This window comes from Scyliorhinus torazame, chromosome 10 (genome assembly GCF_047496885.1).
Source record: "Scyliorhinus torazame isolate Kashiwa2021f chromosome 10, sScyTor2.1, whole genome shotgun sequence".
Classification (NCBI taxonomy): Eukaryota; Metazoa; Chordata; class Chondrichthyes; order Carcharhiniformes; family Scyliorhinidae; genus Scyliorhinus; species Scyliorhinus torazame.
Genome location: NC_092716.1, coordinates 127,032,408 through 127,057,136, shown reverse-complemented (window position 1 = coordinate 127,057,136; position 24,729 = coordinate 127,032,408). Strand labels below are relative to the sequence as shown.

The following is a 24,729-nucleotide window of genomic DNA, read 5'->3' as shown; positions in this document are numbered from 1 at the left end:
TGTGGAGAAAAAGATGATTTCTCACAACAGCAGGTACACCTAACCGAAATGGAAAGGAAGTATGAGATCTCCTAGAAGCCATGGCCTTTCCAAAAGAAGTATCAATTGTAAAATGTGAAGTCCATACTCATGAAGACAACATGGAAGCAAAAGCACCATGGAAGCTCTTGCGGACCAAGCAGCAAGGGAAGCTGTCTCTCAATGGTATGAGGAATACAATCACATTTACAAGTTGGGAGTGACCAGTTTATTACAGGATCTACGTGAAATGCAATGTGACTGTACACAGAAAGAAAAGTGGACATGGTTAGAATCAGGTATTCAGTTGTATGATGATGATATTTGGAGACAGGTTCAGACTGATAAACCAGTAGCACCACAAGCACTGATGCCTTTTTGGCCCAACAAATCCCTTCATGGGGACATCTATCACCCCAACAAATGATGGATCGATTCCAGAGGAGTTGGTGTGGTGGATTCAAAAAACACGCACAATTGGTATCAAACTGTTGTGTGACCTGTGAAAAGAACAACTTGGGACCTATAACATCAATGCATCAATTAAACACTCCTGCTCCTGCAGGACCGTTCCAGGATACACAGGTAGACTACATCACCCTTCCTAAATGCCAAAAGTACAATGACGTCCTTGTAATAGTGGATAAATTCTCTAGATGGGTAGAAGCTGCTCCAGCTAGGAGAGCCACAGCCTCCCAGACAGCCAAGGTGCTATGCAAAGACTTTATCCCCAGATGGCTACAGGAATAGTGCCAGAGGACTGGAGGATAGCAAATGTGGTCCCTTTGTTCAAAAAGGGGAGCAGAGACAACCCCGGCAACTATAGACCGGTGAGCCTCACGTCTGTAGTGGGTAAAGTCTTGGAGGGGATGATAAGAGACAAGATTTATAATCATCTAGATAGGAATAATATGATCAGGGATAGTCAGCATGGCTTTGTGAAGGGTAGTCATGCCTCACAAACCTTATCGAGTTCTTTGAGAAGGTGACTGAACAGGTAGACGAGGGTAGAGCAGTTGATGTGGTGTATATGGATTTCAGCAAAGCGTTTGATAAGGTTCCCCACGGTAGGCTATTGCAGAAAATACGGAGGCTGGGGATTGAGGGTGATTTAGAGATGTGGATCAGAAATTGGCTAGCTGAAAGAAGACAGAGGGTGGTGGTTGATGGGAAATGTTCAGAATGGAGTTCAGTTACAAGTGGAGTACCACAAGGATCTGTTCTGGGGCCGTTGCTGTTTGTCATTTTTATCAATGACCGAGAGGAAGGTGCAGAAGGGTGGGTGAGTAAATTTGCAGACGATACTAAAGTCGGTGGTGTTGTCGATAGTGTGGAAGGATGTAGCAGGTTACAGAGGGATATAGATAAGCTGCAGAGCTGGGCTGAGAGGTGGCAAATGGAGTTTAATGTAGAGAAGTGTGAGGTGATTCACTTTGGAAGGAATAACAGGAATGCGGAATATTTGGCTAATGGTAAAGTTCTTGGAAGTGTGAATGAGCAGAGGGATCTAGGTGTCCATGTACATAGATCCCTGAAAGTTGCCACCCAGGTTGATAGGGTTGTGAAGAAGGCCTATGGAGTGTTGGCCTTTATTGGTAGAGGGATTGAGTTCCGGAGTCGGGAGGTCATGTTGCAGCTGTACAGAACTCTGGTACGGCCGCATTTGGAGTGTTGCGTACAGTTCTGGTCACCGCATTATAGGAAGGACGAGGAGGCTTTGGAGCGGGTGCAGAGGAGATTTACCAGGATGTTGCCTGGTATGGAGGGAAAATCCTATGAGGAAAGGCTGATGGACAACCAAGGAGGCATGAATTGGATCCAAGTCGTGCCAATAGTATTATGCAGTATCAGAGCAACCCCAAACAGAACAACAGGCTTAAGTCCAGTTGAGATCATCACAGGCAGACCAATGCCTCTGCCAGGGACTATTGACTTGCAAAAGGCAGACTGTCATTTAATGAGTGATACTTTGCTGACTTATTGTCGAAATTTAACAAATGCTGTTAGTTCTGCTTCTCAACAGGTGTTGGCCGCTTGGGGAGACCCCCCCAGGAGGTGGCCACGACCTTGTGCCCGACGAGGTAGTTTACGTCAAAAAACTACAGAAGGAGCCTTTAGGATCGAAGTGGGAAGGACCTTTTCTAATCCTTCTCACCACCCAGTCCGCTGTAAAACTGAAAGGAAAGAACAATTGGATCCACGCGTCACATGTGAAGCGCGCGTATAAGTATTAAGATCTGTAAAAATGTTTGCCATAATATTCATTTTCAGTTATATAATTGGCCTTGTAAACTTTGTCCCAGAGTTAAATGAAAACACATTTCTTTACATATCTAAGATATATGCTGAAAATTTCAATATTTCCAATTGTTGGGTATGCATTGCAACCCCCACCCACTCAGGAGATGGCATTCCTTTCTTAACTATCCCTTTTAATGCTTCAGAAACAGCAGAATGGTACATCTATCAGAGCGCACCTCGCTCTGCAGTATCCCGTCCTGGAGCAGTATCATGTAAGAAAGGAAGGTACCAAATTCATTTAAAGCTATTTTATGGAAATCTGCGGGTTATCCACTAAACACTTTTTCAGACTGGTATCAACCTAAATATAACACAAATAAAACTCCTCCACATATTAATCTCTCAACTACTCTTAAACAAGAAGGATCAATATGTCTCACTAGTAATGACCCTAGAGGGATGAAGATGGGCCATAGCGAAAGAGAAAATGCTGGAAAATCTCAGCAGGTCTGGCAGCATCTGTAGGGAGATGAAAAAGCTAATGTTTCAAGTCCAATGACTCTTTGTCAAAGCTAACAGACAGAGAAAGTGAGAAATATTTATACCGTGGAGTGAGAATGAAAGATGAGTCATAGCCACAGAAACCCAGAGAAACCGGGTGCGAATGGCCACAGAAACATAGAACATAGAACAATACAGCGCAGTACAGGCCCTTCGGCCCACGATGTTGCACCGAAACAAAAGCCATTATACCATTATCATCCATATGAAAGTTGTACTTTTCACATCTTTTGTTCTCTCTGGGGACTGCCATTAGCACTCTTTCCCATTGGTTTCTGTGGCCATTAGCCATAGATGTCATTTGTTTGACATTTCCCGGTGTGGCAAGAGGACTGCAACACTCCCCTGACAGTGTCCTCCAGGGGTGTTGTGTCTTTTGGCTGCCAGGCCCGGCAGAAGCAGTGGAAGATTTGGCTGCAACAGGATAAACAGCATTTGCAGCAGTTTGCAGCATGCAAGCGGGGGAAGGGCAAGCTTAAAGCTGCAAACAGTCCTGAGGACCTTTATCAAAAGTGAATTCTAACAGCAGGAGGAACAACTGTGAAAAGATCTCACCAGAGCCACTGAAGAAGCGGGGACGAGGCTTCCGGTGGCGGCCATGGAGGAGTAGGTCACGCATTCGGCAGCTCCCGTCTGGAACGGACACTTAGACCTTTTTCAGGAGTTTCCACGGACATTTTGGGGCAGATTGGTGAAGCGAACACTGCCAAAAGGATTCCCTCTCGAGACTTTTGGGCTCTTTTCAGGGCCCCCAAGGGCACTTTTTCGACGTTTCCCGGTGTGGGAAGGAGTTAATAATAGTTCCCCGTCAGTATATGTCTTTAACTCGGAGCGGGGTGACAAAAAAGGTGGTGGTGGACCAGAAGAAGGGAGGGAAGAAGGACAAAATGGCGGCAGGCGGAGACCAGGCAGCGTGGAGGCAGTGGGCGGAGGAGCAACAGGAGGGTATCCAGCGCTGCCTCAGAGAGATTAAAAAGGACCTGCTAGAGCCGATGAAGGCTTCTATTGATAAGCTGCTGGAGACAAAGACGGCCCAGGGGGTGGCGATCCGAGAGGCTCAACAAAAGATCTCTGTCAATGAAGACGAGATCTTAGTCCTGGCGGTAAAGGTGGAGGCACACGAGGCGCTCCACAAGAAATGGCAGGAGCGGTTGGAGGAGATGGAGAATCGGTCGAGGCGGAAGAATCTGCGGATTCTGGGCCTCCCGGAGGGGCTGGAGGGGTCGGACGTGGGGGCCGATGTGGTCACCATGTTAAACTCGCTGATGGGAGCGGGGTCCTTCCAGGGGCCCCTGGAGCTGGAAGGGGCCCATAGAGTGTTGGCGAGGAGGCCCAAGGCTAACGAGCCTCCGCGGGCGGTGCTGGTGCGGTTCCATCGGTTCGTCGATCGGGAGTGTGTGCTCAGGTGGGCCAAGGAGAGGAGCAGCAGGTGGGAGAACGTGCAAGTTCGGATATATCAGGACTGGACTGCAGAGGTGGCGAAGAGGAGGGCCGGGTACAATCGAGCGAAGGCGGTGCTGCACAGGAAGGGGGTGAAGTTTGGCATGTTGCAGCTGGCGCGATTGTGGGTTACCTACAAGGACCGGCACCATTATTTTGAGTCTCCGGAGGAGGCGTGGGCCTTTGTTCAGGCCGAGAAGCTGGACACAGACTGAGGGTCGGGATGGGCGATTGGGGACTGCGGTGGATATGTTATGCCTATTTTTGGTTCGTGGGGGGGGGGGCCTTTGCATTGTTTTGGGTTTCTTTTTCTCTGTTTTTCTCTTTCGGGTTGGGGAGGGTGGATGGGCCGGGTTGGGCACTATTTTGGTTGGTGGCGGGGCCTGGTAGGTGGGGAGCGCGGGATTTTTTTCCCGTGCCGAAGACTGGGAGGGACGGGACCGGGGCGGGGAAGCGAAGATTGTTTCCCGCGCTTTGCACGGAGGGGGAGACCCTGTGAATGGGGAGCGGGAGAGGAGGGTGTGCCACACAATGGGAGGAGTCGAAGGGGAGGCGGGAGTGGCTGGGGTCAGCAGGAGTCAGCTGACTTGCGGAAGTGCAATGGGGGGAGTAAACCAGCTAGGATTGGTCCTAGCCGGGGGGGGGGGGGGGGGGGGGGGGGAAATCGAGTTGCTGCTGCTAAGATCAAGGAGGAGCTGGAGCGAGTGGGGTGGGTCAAGACGGGGGTATGCCGCTGTGGGGAACGGGCCGGGTGTGGGGTGCGGGCGCATGGCTGGCCGAGGAGGGGTCATGGCTAGTCGGCGGAGGAGGGGGGCGGGTAGCCCCCTAATCCGGCTGATAACCTGGAATGTAAGGGGACTGAATGGGCCGGTTAAGTGGGCCCGCGTGTTCGCGCACCTGAAGGGGCTCAAGGTGGATGTGGTTATGCTCCAGGAGACACACCTGAAGGTGGCAGACCAGGTAAGACTGAGGAAAGGGTGGGTAGGTCAGGTGTTTCACTCGGGGCTAGATGCCAAAAATCGAGGGGTGGCGATCTTGGTGGGAAAGAAGGTGTTATTTGAGGCGTCGAGCATTATGGCAGATAATGGCGGTAGGTACATAATGGTAAGTGGTAAGTTGCAGGGAGAGAGGGTGGTACTGGTTAATGTGTATGCTCCGAACTGGGACGATGCGGGTTTTATGCGGCGTATGTTGGGTCGGATCCCAGACTTGGAAGTGGGGGGCCTGATAATGGGGGGAGACTTTAACACGGTGTTGTATCCTGCACTGGATCGCTCCAGGTCTAGGACGGGTAGGAAGCCGGCGGCGGCTAGAGTGTTGAGGGGATTTATGGACCAAATGGGAGGGGTTGGCCCTTGGAGATTTGCAAGGCCGGGGGCGAGGGAATTTTCATTCTTCTCACATGTCCATAAGGCTTATTCTCGAATCGACTTTTTCATTTTGAGTAGGGCGCTGATAGCAAGAGTAGAGGATACCGAGTATTCAGCAATAGCCATTTCGGACCACGCCCCGCATTGGGTGGACTTGGAGATGGGGGAAGGAGAGGGACCAGCGCCCGCTTTGGCGCTTGGAGGTGGGGCTGTTGGCGGACGAGGAGGTGAGCGAGCGGGTCCGAGGAAGGATAGAGAGGTACTTGGAGACCAACGACAACGGGGAGGTCCGAGTGGGGATGGTATGGGAGGCACTGAAGGCGGTGGTGAGGGGAGAGCTGATCTCCATCAGGGCCCACAAGGAGCGGAGGGAGCGGGGGGAGAGGGAGAGGCTGGTGGGGGAGATGGTGAGGGTAGACAGGAGGTATGCGGAAGAACCTGAGGAAGGATTGTTGAGGAAGAGGCGCAGCCTCCAGGCCGAATTCCAGGAAGGTGGAGGTGCAGTGGAGGAAGGCCCAGGGGGCGGTCTACGAGTATGGGGAAAAGGCAAGCCGGATGCTGGCGCATCAGCTTCGGAAGCGGGACGCAGCTAGGGAGATCGGGGGAGTTAAGGACAGGGGAGGGAGCGTGGTGCGGAGTGGGGTTGGCATCAATGGGGTCTTCAGGGACTTTTACGAGGAATTGTACCGATCCAAGCCCCCACGGGAGGAGGGAGGGATGGGCCGTTTCCTGGACCAATTGAGGTTTCCAAAGGTGGAAGAGGGACTGGTGGCGGGACTGGGGGCCCCGATTGGGCTGGAGGAGCTGATCAAAGGGATAGGAAGCATGCAGGCGTGGAAGGCACCGGGGCCGGACGGTTTCCCGGTCGAGTTCTATAAAAAATATATGGACCTGTTGGGCCCGTTGTTAGTTAGGACCTTTAATGAGGCAAGGGAGGGGGGGGGGCTTTACCCCCGACGATATCCCGGGCACTGATCTCCTTGATCCTGAAGCGGGACAAGGATCCCCTGCAATGTGGGTCTTACAGACCGATTTCCTTGCTAAATGTAGATGCCAAGGTGCTGGCGAAGGTCTTAGCCACGAGGATTGAGGATTGTGTGCCGCAGATCATCCATGAAGACCAGACGGGGTTTGTGAAGGGGAGACAGTTGAACGCGAATGTGCGGAGGCTTTTGAACATTATCATGATGCCGGCGAGGGAGGGGGAGGCGGAGATAGTGGTGGCGATGGACGCTGAGAAAGCCTTCGATAGGGTAGAGTGGGGGTACCTGTGGGAGGTGCTGAAGAGGTTCGGGTTTGGGGAGGGGTTTGTCAGGTGGGTTAGGCGGGTTGTACGAGGTCCCGATGGCGAGTGTGGCCACAAATAGGAGGAGGTCGGAGTACTTTCGGTTGCACCGAGGGACGAGACAGGGGTGTCCCCTGTCCCCCCTGATCTTCGCACTGGCGATTGAAACCCTGGCTATGGCACTGAGAGAGTCGAGGAACTGGAGGGGGTTGGTGCGGGGTGGGGAGGAGCACAGGGTGTCGCTTTATGCGGACGACCTGCTGCTGTATGTGGCGGACCCGGTGGGAGGAATGCCAGAGGTAATGAGGATGCTTAGGGAATTTGGGGACTTTTCGGGGTACAAGCTCAATATGGGGAAGAGCGAGCTGTTCGTAGTTCAGCTAGGGGACCAGGAGAGGGGCATTGGCGAGCTCCTACTAAAAAGGGCGGAGAGGAGTTTCAGATATTTGTGGGTCCAGGTGGCCAGGAGCTGGGGGGCCCTGCATAGGCTTAACTTTACAAGGCTGGTGGAGCAAATGGAGGAGGAGTTCAAGAGGTGGGACGCATTGCCGCTGTCCCTGGCGGGTAGGGTGCAGTCAATCAAAATGACGGTGCTCCCAAGGTTTTTGTTCTTGTTCGAGTGCCTCCCCGTGTTTATCGCGAAGGCTTTTTTCAGGCGGGTTAACAGGAGTATAATGGGGTTTGTGTGGGCACGAGGGACTCCGAGGGTGAGAAGGGTGTTCCTGGAGCGGAGTAGAGATAGGGGGGGGCTGGCACTGCCCAACCTCTGTGGGTACTACTGGGCCAATGCGACAATGGTGTGCAAGTGGGTGATGGAGGGGGAGGGGGCTGCATGGAAGAGGCTGGAGACGGCGTCCTGTGTGGGTACGAGTCTGGGGGCGCTGGGAACAGCGCCGCTGCCGCTCCCTCCAAGGACGTATACCACGAGCCCGGTGGTGGTGGCGGCCCTCAAAATTTGGGGGCAGTGGAGGAGGCATAGGGGGGAAGTTAGGGCCTCGGCGTGGACCCCATTACGGGGGAACCACCGGTTCGCCCCAGGAAGAACAGGTGGAGGGTTTTCGGGGTGGCACAGGGCAGGCATACGAAAGTTAGGGGACCTGTTTCTGGACGGGAAGTTCGCGAGCTTGGGTGAGCTGGAGGAGAACTACGGGCTCCCCCCGGGGAACACCTTCAGGTACTTACAGGTAAGGGCGTTTGCCAGACGGCAGGTGGTGGAATTCCCATGGCTACTGCCACACACAGTACAGGACAAGGTGCTCTCGGGGGGTGGGTGGGATTGGGGAAGATCTCGGAAACTTACCAGGTGATGCAGGAGGAGGAGGAGGCCTCGGTGGTGGAGTTGAAAGGTAAGTGGGAGGAGGAGTTGGGAGAGGAGATCGAAGAGGGGACATGGGCAGATGCCCTAGGGAGGGTGAACTCTTCCTCTTCATGCGCGAGGCTCAGCCTCATACAGTTTAAGGTGCTGTACAGGGCACACATGACCGGGACAAGGATGAACAGGTTCTTTGGGGGTGAGGACAGGTGTGTTAGGTGCTCAGGGAGCCCAGCAAATCACACCCATATGTTCTGGGCATGCCCAGCGCTGGAGGAATTTTGGAAGGGCGTAGCGAGGAAGGTGTCGAGGGTGGTAGGATCCAGGGTCAAACCAGGCTGGGGCTCGCAATATTTGGGGTGGCAGAGGAGCCGGGAGTGCAGAAGGCGAAAGAGGCTGGAATTCTGGCCTTTGTGTCCCTGGTAGCCCGGCGGAGGATTCTCCTTCAGTGGAAAGATACGAGGCCCCCCAAGTGTGGAATCCTGGATCAGCGATATGGCAGGGTTCATTAAATTGGAGAGGGTGAAATTCGCCTTGAGAGGGTCGGTACAAGGGTTCTTTAGGCGGTGGCAACCGTTCTTAGACTTTCTGGCAGAACGCTAGACATTGATCAATGGCAGAAGCAGGGGGTTTACTTTATTTTTGTTTATGTTATTTACACTGGAAGGGTCTGAGGGGGTGTATACACCTGTTGTCTTAAGTCGGGGTGTTAATGTTAATTTATTATTGAGGTACGGGTTGGGGAGGGGTTTGGGGGGTTGCTTTTTTAGATTGTGTTTTGTACTTACCCCTGTTGGGTTCTTTTTTCTTTCTCATTTTGTTGTTGATATTTTATGAAAACCTTCAATAAAAATTATTTAATAAAAAAAAAGGATATATTTACCAATATTCGGCTTATAATGGAACTTATTTTATCTGTAATGACAAAGCATACTCCTGGCTTCCAAAATTTGTCAGGATCTTGCTATTTAGGATATGTTGTACCTGCTATCCATCATCTCTCTCATCTCCCTTATCTATCAGAACCAATCACTCTAAGAAATAAACGTGATATCCAGGGAACTACAGGCCGGTGAGCCTTACTTCAGTGGTAGGGAAATTACTGGAGAGAATTCTTTGAGACAGGATCTACTCCCATTTGGAAGCAAATGGACGTATTAGTGAGAGGCAGCATGGTTTTGTGAAGGGGAGATCGTGACTCACTAACTTGATAGAGTTTTTCGAGGAGGTCACTAAGATGATTGATGCAGGTAGAGCAGTGGATGTTGTCTATATGGACTTCAGTAAGGCCTTTGACAAGGTCCCTCATGGTAGACTAGTACAAAAGGTGAAGTCACACGGGATCAGGGGTGAGATGGCAAGGTGGATACAGAACTGGCTAGGTCATAGAAGGCAGAGAGTAGCAATGGAAGGATGATTTTCTAATTAGAGGGCTGTGACCAGTGGTGTTCCACAGGGATCAGTGCTGGGACCTTTGCTGTTTGTAGCATATATAAATGATTTGGAGGAAAATGTAACTTCTGATTAGTTAGTTTGCAGACGACACAAAGGTTGGTGGAATTGCGGATAGCGATGAGGACTGTCAGAGGATACAGCAGGATTTAGATTGTTTGGAGACTTGGGCGGAGAGATGGCAGATGGAGTTTAATCCGGACAAATGTGAGGTAATGCATTTTGGAAGGTCTAATGCAGGTAGGGAATATACAGTGAATGGTAGAACCCTCAAGAGTATTGAAAGTCAAAGAGATCTAGGAGTACAGGTCCACAGGTCACTGAAAGGGGCAACACAGGTGGAGAAGGTAGTCAAGAAGGCATACGGCATGCTTGCCTTCATTGACCGGGGCATTGAGTATAAGAATTGGCAAGTCATGTTGCAGCTGTATAGAACCTTAGTTCGGCCACACTTGGAGTATAGTGTTCAATTCTGGTCGCCACACTACCAGAAGGATGTGGAGGCTTTAGAGAGGGTGCAGAAGAGATTTACCAGAATGTTGCTGGTATGGAGGACATTAGCTATGAGGAGCGGTTGAATAAACGTGGTTTGTTCTCACTGGAACGAAGGAGGTTGAGGGGCGACCTGATAGAGGTCTACAAAATTATGAGGGGCATAGACAGAGTGGATAGTCGGAGGCTTTTCCCCGGGGTAGAGGGGTCAATTACTAGGGGGCATAGGTTTAAGGTGAGAGGGGCAAGGTTTAGAGTAGATGTACGAGGCAAGTTTTGTACGCAGAGGGTAGTGGGTGCCTGGAACTCGCTACCGGAGGAGGTGGTGGAAGCAGGGACAATAGTGACATTTAAGGGGCATCTTGACAAATACATGAATAGGATGGGAATAGAGGGATACGGACCCAGGAAGTGTAGAAGATTGTAGTTTAGTCGGGCAGCATGGTCGGCACGGGCTTGGAGGGCCGAAGGGCCCGTTTCTGTGCTGTACATTTCTTTGTTCCTTGTTGTTCTTTGGTTCCAATGTCCCAGGAATTGAATCCCACCCATCTCTTGAGCCACGCATTCATCCTCTCTATCCTGACATTCCTACTCTGACTAGCTCGTGGCACTGGTATCAATCCTGAGATTACTACCTTTGAGGTCCTACTTTTTAGTTTAACTCCTAGCTCCCTAAATTCAGCTTGAGGGACCTCGTCCCATTTTTTACCTATATATTTGGTGCCTTTGTGCACCACGACAGCTGGCTGTTCACCCTCCCCCCCCCAGAATGTCCATTTCTTTGTTCGTTGTTCTATTCCTTTTTATTGGGAAACAAGGGTAGCCAACAAATTAAATAAAATAACAATCATCATACAAGACGTAGCTGACTATACTGCCAATGCCCTAAAATCTCTGACGAAATGCAAGCAATTCGAACCGTGGCACTACAAAATCGAATGGCACTTGATTATGTGCTAGCCGAAAAAGGTGCCCTGATTGGTGCAGAGTGTTGCACTTTTATTCCAGATAATTCAAAAGAAGTTAAAGATCTGGCAGCACACATCCAAAAAGAAGTCAGAAAGCTTGACAGACCCTCAGATATCTCTATCTGGGAGAAACTTTGCAGGTGGTTGGGACCCACAGGAATGTCCACAGTACAATCTTTTTCTTTTGTGTAGCAGGATTCACCATCTACATGACATTCCTGGTGATCAAATGCGTTAGCCAACTATTCACTAAACGCCATGCCAATCAGAATGATTCACATTAATCCCACTTAACCACCATTAAATGAAATAGAACTAAAATATTACTGTTGAACCGTTACTAACCTATCAATTCTTTGACTGTTTGACTATTTGATCAAACCTATCAATTATTTGACTGTATTACTAATGTACTGCTAAAAGATTAATACTGAACCAGTAGAATCAAATTCTATTTATTGATTAATTGTTATTGTATTATAATAATTCTTTAAGAATTTTAAGTATTTTTGTTGTGATGTTTGAAATGCAAAGCTTGCCCGCTCTATTGTTGAAGGCTGTTTTCAAACAAGAAAACCATCAAAAACAATGTGAATGAGTTCCTCTTTGCGCTTTTACCTATCCTATCGCATTTCTCCTTCCTTTTATTTTATTATGATATATCTCACTTAATCTTTCGATTTATCAAAGGGAGGACTGAAGGGAACCAACTATTTCTGATAGTTAAAAGGATCATTGATTTAGCTATTTTGATGTAAATACTAAAGCCCATGTCAAAATTCATTTTTAAAATGAATTCCATCATAAGACTGCAAACATAACTTCAGATTGCAAAGTGTATAGCTTGCAATAATGAAAGCATGGATTTGAAACATCTACAGTCTAACCAGAAGCAAATGAAACAATTCAATGAAGGTCACAATAAGTTAACATGAATAAAATGAATCTGCCATTGTTCAAAATGTGAATAAATATAGCAGTCAGCAGAAAACAGATCTGATTAAAAGTGTAAGTTACATTCCAACACACAGAAAGCACCCAAAGATGCAACATATTCACATATATGTTGCAAATTGATGATTGACAACTAACCATCCAACCAAATGCATTTCATAGAATTTTTATAATCATAGAATTTACAATGCAGAAGGAGGCCATTTGGCCCATCGAGTCAGCACCGGCTCTTTGAAAGAGCACCCTACCCAAGCCCATACCCCCACCCTATCCCCATAACCCAGTAACCCCACCCAACACGAAGGACAATTTTGGACACTAAGGGCAATTTAGCATGGCCAATCCACCTAACCCGCACATCTTTGGACTGTGGGAGGAAACCGGAGCACCCGGAGGAAACCCACGCAGACACGGGGAGAACGTGCAGACTCCGCACAGACAGCGACCCAAGCCGGGAATGGAACCTGGGACCCTGGAGCTGTGAAGCAATTGTGCTAACCACTATGCTACCGTGCTGCCCTAATTTGAGACTCATCCAAGCCAAACAGCACATTACAAGGGTAGGGACAAATGGAGTCAGACTGATAACATTTTCCTGAAAGATAGAGTCTGGGCAGCCATTTTCCATTCAGGGATCACTCTATACTATTTACCTAACTACTCGCTATCCTTATTTTGTATTTTCATATTTCTACTCTAACTCTAAAGTCTGCGCAAGCGGTTTGCTTTAGCAAGAAACCATTGCTGTATTTTGAAAGTTCAAATTGTTTGTAAACCACTAAGTTAATTATATCTCTTAAAAGCCTTCTGCAGGGGCTTTCTGAGAACATTTGATTTGAAACCACAAGAAATCTCAAACTCTCAATTATAATCAATGGACACAATAAAAGATTTCATTTCGCACCCGAGACGTGTAGCGTAAATTTCTACTGAGTTAAAAGTGTATACGAGCCTACACTTAAACCGCATGGTAGATTTCAACAGACAGCCAGTGCTGAGACTGACATGCTGAGATAGACAGTGCTGAGACAGACAGTGCTGAGACAGACAGTGCTGAGACAGACAGTGCTGAGGCAGACAGTGCTGAGGCAGACAGTGCTGAGGCAGACACTCTGAGACAGACAGTGCTGAGACAGACAGTGCTGAGACAGACAGTGCTGAGACAGACACTGCTGAGACAGACAGTGTTTTGGAAGGACAGCTGTGCTGTGTGAGCACTGGAGGGTAAACAACAGACAACTCTCAGTGTAAGGGCAGCAGGTGAGTCAGCTCCAAGTCCATGGGGAGATGTTGGTGTTTGGTGAGAGAGGAGTACTACGACACGCTGGGAAAGTGCACAGTCAATTCCAGCCCCACTTGACCTGGAGTCACAACACAAGTGAATTAACTAATAATTCTTAGAAAAGTGTCCGAAGCTTTTGGTCCTTGGCTGTCCAATAATTACAGTCACCGGGTTTGTAAGTTTAAACACAATTACTGTTTATTTATAACAAGAACTATAATGAACTCTGCAGCAAATACAACTGGTTCATGATGATCTAATTCTTCATTCCCCATTTAAACTTGCTTCAACCCTCTACACAAGATAGGCAAAGGCAGAGAGAAAGGGATAAAAAAAATAAGTAAAAGACGTGGATGTTTTCAGCACCTTACTCCTGTTCAAACTTTGCTTTCAGTTCAAGGTTTTTAATGTAAAGTCATTCAGGCCTCTACAGTTTCAGGAATACAGCACTCACAGTCTTTCAGGAGAAACGACCTGGTCCTGGTCGTTGTTTACAGCCTGTAATGTTTTTCGTGTAGATTCATTCATCCAGGTTCTCTGCAGCTTCAGGAATACAGCACTCACAGCTTTTCTGGATAGGGACAAAAAGCAGGTCGTTCTGTGTCCAGGAGTCAAACTGAATCTCCTTGGGACTCTGAAAACCATCCATTGGGACAGGATCCAATCACCACCTGCTGCCAGGCCTTTTGGACCAATTCATTGGCCACCAGCCAATCAATCAAACTGAGTCCCATCTCATCTCTTTATCTGGTGCAGGAAAGTCTAAAGCTCTGATTTAAACTAGGAGTGATTAGCAGACTGTTCTCTCCTGTAACTTCTGAATTCCTCGTTCTCTCTGAACAAAGAAATGTACAGCACAGGAACAGGCCCTTCGGCCCTCCAAGCCCGTGCCGACCATGCTGCCCGACTAAACTACAATCTTCTACATTTCCTGGGTCCGTATCTCTCTATTCCCATCCTATTCATATATTTGTCAAGATGCCCCTTAAATGTCACTATCGTCCCTGCTTCCACCACCTCCTCCGGTAGCGAGTTCCAGGCACCCACTACCCTCTGCGTACAAAACTTGCCTCGTACATCTACTCTAAACCTTGCCCCTCTCACCTTAAACCTATGCCCCCTAGTAATTGACCCCTCTACCCCAGGGAAAAGCCTCTGACTATCCACTCTGTCTATGCCCCTCATAATTTTGTAGACCTCTATCAGGTCGCCCCTCAACCTCCTTTGTTCCAGTGAGAACAAACCGAGTTTATTCAACCGCTCCTCATAGCTAATGCCCTCAATACCAGCAACATTCTGGTAAATCTCTTCTGCACCCTCTCTAAAGCCTCCACATCCTTCTGGTAGTGTGGCGACCAGAATTGAACACTATACTCCAAGTGTGGCCTAAGGTTCTATACAGCTGCAACATGACTTGCCAATTCTTATACTCAATGCCCCGGCCAATGAAGGCAAGCATGCCGTATGCCTTCTTGACTACCTTCTCCACCTGTGTTGCCCCTTTCAGTGACCTGTGGACCTGTACTCCTAGATCTCTTTGACTTACAATACTCTTGAGGGTTCTACCATTCACTGTATATTCCCTACCTGCATTAGACCTTCCATAATGCATTACCTCACATTTGTCCGGATTAAACTCCATCTGCCATCTCTCCGCCCAAGTCTCCAAACAATCTAAATCCTGCTGTATCTTCTGACAGTCCTCATCGCTATCCGCAATTCCACCAACCTTTGTGTAGTCTGCAAACTTCCTAAACTGCTACTTGACTTAAAGATAAAGTTGGTTAATCACCCATGGATCAAAAATCATAACGGCAAAATAAAGGGGGAAATAAGGGAATAAACAGGAAGGACTCTTACAGGAGTAGGACAAACAATCCTGGCACACGTCACACTGGAAGGGTACCTTACATGCAGGTTCACTGATGTTCCAGGAGATACGCAAATTGGGTGAAGGTTTTTATTTCAGAACTCTCGCTGATAGGGTTTCTCCTGTGTGAGTGTGTTGATGGGCCAGGAGATACACTGACTGTGTTAAAGCTTTGTCACATACCTCACACCTGAATGGGTTAAACCTCGTGTAAATCCGTTGATGTGTGTGGAGGTTCCATACCTCACATCTGGATTGTTTATCTCCTGTGTAAATCCCCATGGTTCTTCAGGATATCAGGTGTGCGAGTGAAAGACTTGTCACAAACATTACACCTGATGGATTTCTCCACTGTGTGAATCTAGTGGTGTTCCAGGAGCATCAAAGACTTCAGGGAAGCTTCATCAGCTCATTCTTGAAGAGCTAATTTCTTGTGTGACTCCCAGCAAGAACAAGGAATTTCTATTTGTTTGTGAAGGCTTTGCCACACATATCCCATGTGACCAGTTTCCTGTGTGAATGTGTCAGCCATAAATCAGGTCTGATGATTGTGTAAAACTATTGTTAAACACCTCACATTTGAACGCCTTCTACCCTGTGTGAATGTGTCAGTATTTCACAAGTCTGTCTCAGAATGTGAAGTGTCACACACCTCACAATTAAACACCTTTCCCTCTGTATGGATGTGTCAGTGTTTCATGAGCGTGGCTGTCTGTGAGGCTGTCACACACCCAGCTTGTCTTCACCACTGTGTGAATGCGAGGGTGAGCCAACATGCCCCATAATTGTTCAAAGTCCTTATTACACACCTCACACGTGAATGTTTTCTTCTCTCCTGTGTGAATACGCCGGCCACTCACCAGACACACCTCACACTTGAACAGCTTCTCCCCCGCGTGAAGGCGTTGGTGTTCACAGAGGGCCGATGAATGCGAGAATGATTTGTCACACACTTCCCACGCGAATGGTTTCTCCCCAGTGTGGGTGCGTCGATTCTGTGGAGGGTTGATGAGCGCGAGAATGATTTGTCACACACCTCACATAAAGGGACAAAATTTAAGGTGAATGGTGGAAGATATAGGGGGGATGTCAGAGGTAGGTTCTTTACCCAGAGAGTAGTGGGGGCATGAAATGCACTGCCTGTGGAAGTAGTTGAGTCGGAAACATTAGGGACCTTCAAGCGGCTATTGGATAGGTACATGGATTACGGTAGAATGATGGGGTGTAGATTAATTTATTCTTAATCTAGGACAAAGGTTCGGCACAACATGGTGGGCCGAAGGGCCTGTTCTGTTCTGTATTTTTCTATGTTCTCACAAGTGAACAGTTTCCACTCAGTGTGGATGCAGCGGTGTTGTGCGAGAGCTGATGACTGGACAAAGGCTCGATTGCACAATTCCCATCTGAATGTTTTTTAACTGGTGTTCCAAGAGCCTTTTGATGTCACAAAACCTTTATTGCAAACCTCATACTTGAAAGGTTTATACCCTGTGTGGATTGTCTGATAGACCAGGTGATGTGATAACTGTATGAAGGCTTCACCACACTCCTCACACTTGACTGGTTTCTCCCCTCTGTGAATGCGTTGGTGTACACGGAGCGTGGATGAGGAGAATGATTTTTCACAAACGCATGTAAATGGTTTCTCCCCTGTGAGAATGTGTTGGTGTCTCAGGACTGAGTTGAGCACGAGAATGATTTGTCACATACCTCACACTTGAATGGTTTCTCTTCCATTCAATTCACGTGTTATAGGTGATGCAACGGATGCACAGCGTGGACTCGTCCTCATTCACCTCACACTTGAACAGCCGCTCACCTATAGGAATGAGTCAGTGGTTCATGAGGCTCGATGAATGATTGGAGTTCTCACCACACTTGGAGCCCACTCACACTTCTTCCCAGCTTCACCCTGACCTATCGCTAACAGCTAAACCTTCAGATCTGACCAGTTTCAGATCTGATGAGATGTCAAAGCTCCCCTGACTCGACCGATTTCCAGATGATGGTTTTACTGTCCAACCGTCTCTGTGTTGAGCAATGCTGTGAAGGGACTTGATGTCTTCCCACAGTTGTGCAGTTGTTCCTTGGGCGATGGTCAGGATCTATCCGCGGCGTTTATCCTCTCTATATTCTCTGATGTAGTACGGTGCAATCCTTCTGTAAAACAGGAAAAGGAAACATGATTTCCTCCAACTCCCTCTCCTCCTTTGCTGAAGGGGCTGCCTCCTCAGTTAGAGACTGTTCCACAATGAGTGTCAGTCTGCTATTCCCCTGTGTGGGATCAGATAGAAGTCCTTTATTTTTCCTCCTTGACTGTCACACCTTCTGTTTCCAGCAGGGACACTGGATAGTGATCAGGAGCAGACAACGTGGCTACTTTCTTTCTCAGCCCAGACCCCCATCTTCCCAGGCACCGTGAGGACAATGGAAAAGACAGTCAGGTGCTGTGCACGACAGTATACGAAATAATTGTGCACACACGTCGCTGAATGAAACCAATCCTCAAACATTCCAGTCTCCAGTGTCACCATCCCTGGGAATATCCCACCCCACAGGCAGTTGGGGAAATCCTCAATATTGACTCCATGGAGAATCATGGCTTCAGGTCAAACAAGTTCAAGGAATTATCATCAAACCAGTAGATGGAGATGCTGGGATCAGCATTGGGTGTAATGAAACAATTTTTCCTTATTTACAATGTCTAAACCCTTTATGATTTTAAACATCTCTGACAAATCTCCTCTTAACCTTCGCTGTTCTCAGGGAAACAACCCCAGTTTCTCCACAAAACTGCAATCCCTCAATTCTGGAACCATTCTAGTAAATCTCTTCTGTACCCTCTCCGAAATTCAGAGATAGGGGTGTGTGGGTCTTAAAGGGATTTAGAAAAGACAGAACACATCCAGATCCCAACACACATACATAACTGACCATTCACATTCCACAGGATAATAGCCAGCACACACACACACAACTCAACAATTGAAAATCAGTGAGAATCCTCACTCTGCCCCTCCCAGATAATTACACTTCATCTTCTCATATTCAGTAATGAAAATCCTGACCCACATTCTCCATAATCACCTACTTCCTGTGGCTGATGAAATGCTCCCAGGGACACAGTGACATCTGTGCATAAGCAGCAGCTTCGATACATATTGGTGATGTTTAGTAATCTGATCAAAGATTAAATTGACCTTCTTAAAATGATTGGACTGATGGTGGGAGAGGTTGAAGACGGATACTGCTGAGACAGACACTGCTGAGACAGACGGTGCTGAGACAGACGGTGCTGAGACAGACGGTGCTGAGACAGACGGTGCTGAGACAGACAGTGCTGAGACAGACAGTGCTGAGACAGACAGTGCTGAGACAGACAGTGCTGAGACAGACACTGCTGAGATAGACGGTGCTGAGACTCAGTGCAGGGCTGAGACAGACAAGGCTGAGACAGACAGGGCTGAGACAGACGGTGCTGAGAAAGACAGTGCTGAGACAGACAGTGCTGAGACAGACAGTGCTGAGACAGACAGTGCTGAGACAGACACTGCTGAGACAGACACTGCTGAGACAGACGGTGCTGAGATAGACGGTGCTGAGATAGACGGTGCTGAGACTCAGTGCAGGGCTGAGACAGACAGGGCTGAGACAGACAGGGCTGAGACAGACACTGCTGTGACAGTCACTGCTGAGATAGACGGTGCTGAGACAGAGTGCTGAGACAGGCACTGCTGAGATAGGCAGGGCTGAGACAGACAAGGCTGAGACAGACAGGGCTGAGACAGACACTGCTGTGACAGTCACTGCTGAGATAGACGGTGCTGAGACAGACACTGCTGAGACAGAGTGCTGAGACAGGCACTGCTGAGACAGGCAGGGCTGAGACAGACAAGGCTGAGACAGACAGAGCTGAGACAGACAGGGCTGAGACAGACAGTGCTGAGACAGACAGGGCTGAGACAGACAGGGCTGAGACAGACAGGGCTGAGACAGACAAGGCTGAGACAGACAGTGCTGAGACAGACAGGGCTGAGACAGACAGGGCTGAGACAGACAGTGCTGAGACAGTCAGGGCTGAGACAGACAGGGCTGAGACAGACAAGGCTGAGACAGACAGGGCTGAGACAGACAGGGCTGAGACAGTCAGGGCTGAGACAGACAGGGCTGAGACAGTCAGGGCTGAGACAGTCAGGGCTGAGACAGACAGGGCTGAAACAGTCACTGCTGAGACAGTCACTGCTGAGACAGTCAGGGCTGAGACAGACAGGGCTGAGACAGTCACTGCTGAGACAGTCAGTGCTGAGCCAGGCAGTGCTGAGACAGACAGGGCTGAGACAGTCAGGGCTGAGACAGTCAGGGCTGAGACAGTCAGGGCTGAGACAGTCAGGGCTGAGACAGTCAGGGCTGAGACAGACAGGGCTGAGACAGACAGGGCTGAGACAGACAGGGCTGAGACAGACAGGGCTGAGACAGTCAGGGCTGAGACAGACAGGGCTGAGACAGTCAGGGCTGAGACAGTCAGGGCTGAGACAGACAGGGCTGAGACAGACAGGGCTGAGACAGACAGGGCTGAGACAGACAGGGCTGAGACAGTCAGGGCTGAGACAGTCAGGGCTGAGACAGACAGGGCTGAGACAGTCAGGGCTGAGACAGACAGGGCTGAGACAGTCAGGGCTGAGACAGTCAGGGCTGAGACAGTCAGGGCTGAGACAGTCAGGGCTGAGACAGACAGGGCTGAGACAGACAGGGCTGAGACAGTCAGGGCTGAGACAGTCAGGGCTGAGACAGTCAGGGCTGAGACAGACAGGGCTGAGACAGACAGGGCTGAGACAGACAGGGCTGAGACAGACAGGGCTGAGACAGTCAGGGCTGAGACAGTCAGGGCTGAGACAGACAGGGCTGAGACAGACAGGGCTGAGACAGTCAGGGCTGAGACAGTCAGGGCTGAGACAGTCAGGGCTGAGACAGTCAGGGCTGAGACAGTCAGGGCTGAGACAGTCAGGGCTGAGACAGTCAGGGCTGAGACAGTCAGGGCTGAGACAGTCAGGGCTGAGACAGTCAGGGCTGAGACAGTCAGGGCTGAGACAGACAGGGCTGAGACAGACAGGGCTGAGACAGACAGGGCTGAGACAGACAGGGCTGAGACAGTCACTGCTGAGACAGTCAGTGCTGAGGCAGACGCTGCTGAGGCAGACAGTGCTGTGGCAGGACAGCTCCCCTGTGTGAGCACTGGAGGGTAAACAACAGACAACTCTCAGTGTAAGGGAAGCAGGTGAGTCAGCTCCAAGTCGGTGTGGAGATGTTGGTATTTAGTGAGAGAGGAGTAGGTGATAGAATCCTGACACATCACACTGGGATTGTCTCCCGTGTGGGTTCATTGATGTTCCAGGAGGTCCGACGACTGAACTAAGATTGAGATTGGCTTTACTACAGATGTGTTGATGGACCAGGACATACACTGACTGTCTGAAAATATTGTCTCACAGCAATATAGTTTCTCCCTAGTGTGGATAAACTGCTGTTCAAGAATGTTTAAAGGCTTTAGGAGAACTTACATAGATACGTGGAAGATAGGAGCAGGAGGCCTGCTCTGCCATTCATCACGATCATGGCTGATCATGCAACTCAATAGCCAATCCTGCTTTCCCCCCATGGCCTTCGATCCCATTCTCCCCAAGTGCTATATCCAGCCGCTCTTGAATATATTCAAGATTTTAGCATCAACTACTTCCTGTGGTAATGAATTCCACAGGCTCCTCACTCTTTGTGTGAAGAAATGTCTCCTTATCTCTGTCCGAAATGGTTCACACTGAATCCTCAGACTGTGACCCCTGGTTCGGGACACACCCATCATTGGTAACATCTTCCCTGCATCTACCCTGTCTAGTCCTGTTAGAATTTTATAAGTCTCTATGAGATTGGATTGGATTGGATTTGTTTATTGTCACGTGTACCGAGGTACAGTGAAAAGTATTTTTCTACAAGCAGCTCAATAGATCATTAAGTACATGAGAAGAAAAGGAAATAAAAGAAAATACATAATAGGGCAACACAACATATACAATGTAACTACATAAGCACCGGCATCAGATGAAGCATACAGGGTGTAGTGTTACTGAAGTCAGTCCATAAGAGGGTCATTTAGGAGTCTGGTGACAGTGGGGAAGAAGCTGTTTTTGAGTCAGTTCGTGTGTGTTCTCAGACTTCTGTATCTCCATGTATCTCCTGCCCGATGGAAGAAGTTGGAAGAGTGAGTAAGCCGGGTGGGAGGGGTCTTTGATTATGCGACCCGCTTTCCCCAGGCAGCGGGAGGTGTAGATGGAGTCAATGGATGGGAGGCAGGTTCGTGTGATGGACTGGGCGGTGTTCACGACCCTTTGAAGTTTCTTGTGGTCCTGGGCCGAGCAGTTGCCATACCAGGCTGTGATGCCGCCAGATAGGATGCTTTCTAGGGTGCATCTGTAAAAGTTGGTAAGGGTTAATGTGGAGAATTTCCTTAGTTTCCTGAGGAAGTATAGGTGCTGTTGTGCTTTCTTGGTGGTAGTGTCGACGTGGGTGGACCAGGACAGATATTTGGAGATGTGCACCCCTAGGAATTTGAAAGATCCCCCTCATTCTTCTGAACTCCAGCGAGAACAATCCCAACCTAGTCAATCTCTCCTCATATGACAGTCCCGCCATCCCTGGAATCAGTCTGGTAAACCTTCGCTGCACTCCCTCGAGAGCAAGAACATCCTCAGCGAAGGAGACCAAAACTGCACACAATACTCCCAAGTGTGGCCTCACCAAGGCCCTGTACAATTGCAGCAACACATCCCTGCTTCTATACTCGAAACCTCTTGCAATGAAGGCCAGCATACTTAGCCTTCTTTACCACCTGCTGCACCTGCATGCTTACCTTCAGCGAATGGTGCACAAGGACACCCAGGTCACGCTGCGCACTCCCCTCTCCCAATTTACAACCATTCAAGTAGTAATCTGCCTTCCTGTTTTTGGTTCCAAAATGAATAACCTCACATTTATCCAAATTATACTGCATCTGCTATTGGTTTGCCCACTCGTCCAACCTGTCCAGATCTTGCTGTAGGATCCCTACATCCTCGTCACAATTCACCCTCCCACCTAATTTGGTACCATCTGCAAACTTTGAGATGTTACATTTTGTTCCCTCCTCCAAATCATTAATATATATTGATCATATATTGACAGCTTGATCATAAATCTCAAACTTGGAAGCATTCCTCCTGCCTGATGGACCAGCACCTTTGTCAAGCTTGTGAAGGCTTTGCCGCATTCCTCACACATGAACAGTTTCTCTCCAGTGTGAAAGTGCCAGTGAATCACAATGTCTGCCGATTGTGCAAAGCCCTCATTTCAGACCTCACATGAAGGGTGAATATGTCAGCGTTGCACAAATGTCACTGACAGTAGGAAGGCTCATTCACACCCTGCACAATTGAGTGTTTCCTCCACTGTGTCAATCATCTGGTGCATCAGCAGTCCTTGTGAGGACTTTGACACACCTCACACTGGAACACCTTTTCCTCAGTGCGGGTGTGTCTGTGTTTCATGAGCATTGTTCACGGTTTGATGTCGCAGTCACACAGCTCACGTTTCAGGGGCTGCTCCACTGTGTGAACATGCCGATGATTTAACAGGCCTGATAACTGTGCAAATCCCTTATTACACACCTCACACGTGAAAGGTTTCTCCCCTGTGTGAAGGCGGTGGTGTTCATGGAGGGTTGATGACCGCGAGAATGATTTGTCACACACTTCACAGGTGAATGTTTTCTCCCCTGTGTGAATGCGTTGGTGAACACGAAAGTGGGATGAGCGCGAGAATGATTTCTCACACACCTCGCACTTGAACGGTTTCTCCCCGGTGTGAATACGTCGGTGTTGCACGAGCGTTGACGACTGTGTGAATGATCTGTTGCACACCTCACACTTGAAGGGTTTCTCCCCTGTGTGAATCCTCTGGTGAGTCAAGAGATCGGAGGATTGGATGAAAGACATCTCACAAAATTCACACCGAAAGGGTTTCTCCCCACTGTGAATCCTCTGGTGTGTCAGGAGCCTTGTAGATGTTGCGAAAGCTTTATTGCAAATCTCACACTTGAAAGGTTTCTCCCCTGTGTGGATTGTCTGATGGACCAAGAGATTCGATGACTGTGTGAAGGCTTTGCCACACATGTTACAGGTATACAAATCCTCCCCTGTGTGAATGCGTTGGTGTGAGCGAAGGATTGATGACTGCGAAAACGATTTGTCACAAACCTCACACGTGAATGGTTTCTCTCCTGTGTGAATACGTTGGTGTGAGCGGAGGTTTGAAAGATGTGAGAATGATTTGTCACACACTTCACAAGTAAATGGTTTTTCACCTGTGTGACTGCGTTCATGGAGACGAAAGTAAGATAAGCGTGAGAATGATTTGTCACACAGCTCACACTTAAGTGTCTCTGCCATGTGGCTGTTTTTCTGTCAACAGTTGTATAACAGATTCACCTTGTCTTTTAGAAGATCATATGATCCTGTGGAGCTCTCCTCGCACACCTGAAAAGTGAACAGCCTCTCACCTGTACGAATGAGTCAGTGGTTCATGAGGCTCGATGAATGATTGAAGCTCTCACCACACTTGGATCCCATTCACACTTCTTCCCAGTCTCACCTTCACCGATCACCTACAGTTGAACCTTTGGAAAGGTTGGTTCTGATGGAAGGTTCCACACAACTGACCAGTTTCAGATCTGATGAGATGTCAAAGCTCCCCTGACCCAACCAATTTCCAGATGATGGTTTGACTGCCTAACCGTCTCTGTGTTGAGCAATGCTGTGAGGGGACTGGGTGTCTTCCCACAGTTGGGTGATGGTCAGGATCTATCTGTGGAGTCTATCTTCTCTGTATTCGCTGGTGTAGTACGGTGCAATCCTTCTGTAAAACAGGAAAAGGAAACATGATTTCTTTCAACTCCCTCTCCTCCTTTGCGGAAGGGGCTGACTCCTCAGTTAGAGACTGTTCCACAGAGAGTGTCAGTCTGCTGTTCCCCTAAATGGGGATCAGATAGAAGTCCTTTCTTTCCCCTCACTTGACTGTCACACCCTCTGTTTCCAGCAGGGACACTGGATAGTGACCAGGAGCAGACAACGTGGCTACTTTCATTCCTCAGCCCAGACCCCATCTTCCCAGGCACCGTGAAGACAATGGAATAGACAGTCAGGGAGAGTGTAAAACGGGCTGTCAATCAATTCTCTATGACCTCGAGTGGTGCTGCTGAAGACCAGTTTTACCCTAAGAGAATGTGTTTAATGTAAAAACCACTCAGGAAAAATGTTAATTAAATGGAGATTTTTAAATTCTCCCCTTGTTTTCCCAAATTATTTGAAGAAAACACACTTGGTAGGAAGTGCTGGAAGCAGAGGTAAACATTGCTTCAGTGTAGCTGATTGAAAGGTTCTGGTTTATCCTGGGAAATTAG

General features: G+C 48.7%; 1 protein-coding gene across 2 annotated transcripts in view; it reads right to left on the bottom strand.

The window, feature by feature from the left end:
• Nucleotides 1-13,547: 13,547 nt before the first annotated feature.
• LOC140430913 (uncharacterized) overlaps nucleotides 13,548-24,729 on the bottom strand; it is an 11,674-nt gene continuing 492 nt past the window's right edge. The window contains exons 2-3 of one of the 2 annotated variants that reach the window (XM_072518709.1): nucleotides 22,940-24,185; nucleotides 13,548-17,405 (exon numbers count right to left, since the gene is read on the bottom strand). In XM_072518709.1, coding sequence (XP_072374810.1) covers nucleotides 17,373-17,405; nucleotides 22,940-23,719 — 813 coding nt within the window. In that variant the 5' untranslated portion in view covers nucleotides 23,720-24,185 and the 3' untranslated portion in view covers nucleotides 13,548-17,372. Of the gene's footprint in view, nucleotides 24,186-24,729 lie in introns of both variants that reach the window. The other variant, XM_072518708.1, reaches the window with a different exon arrangement.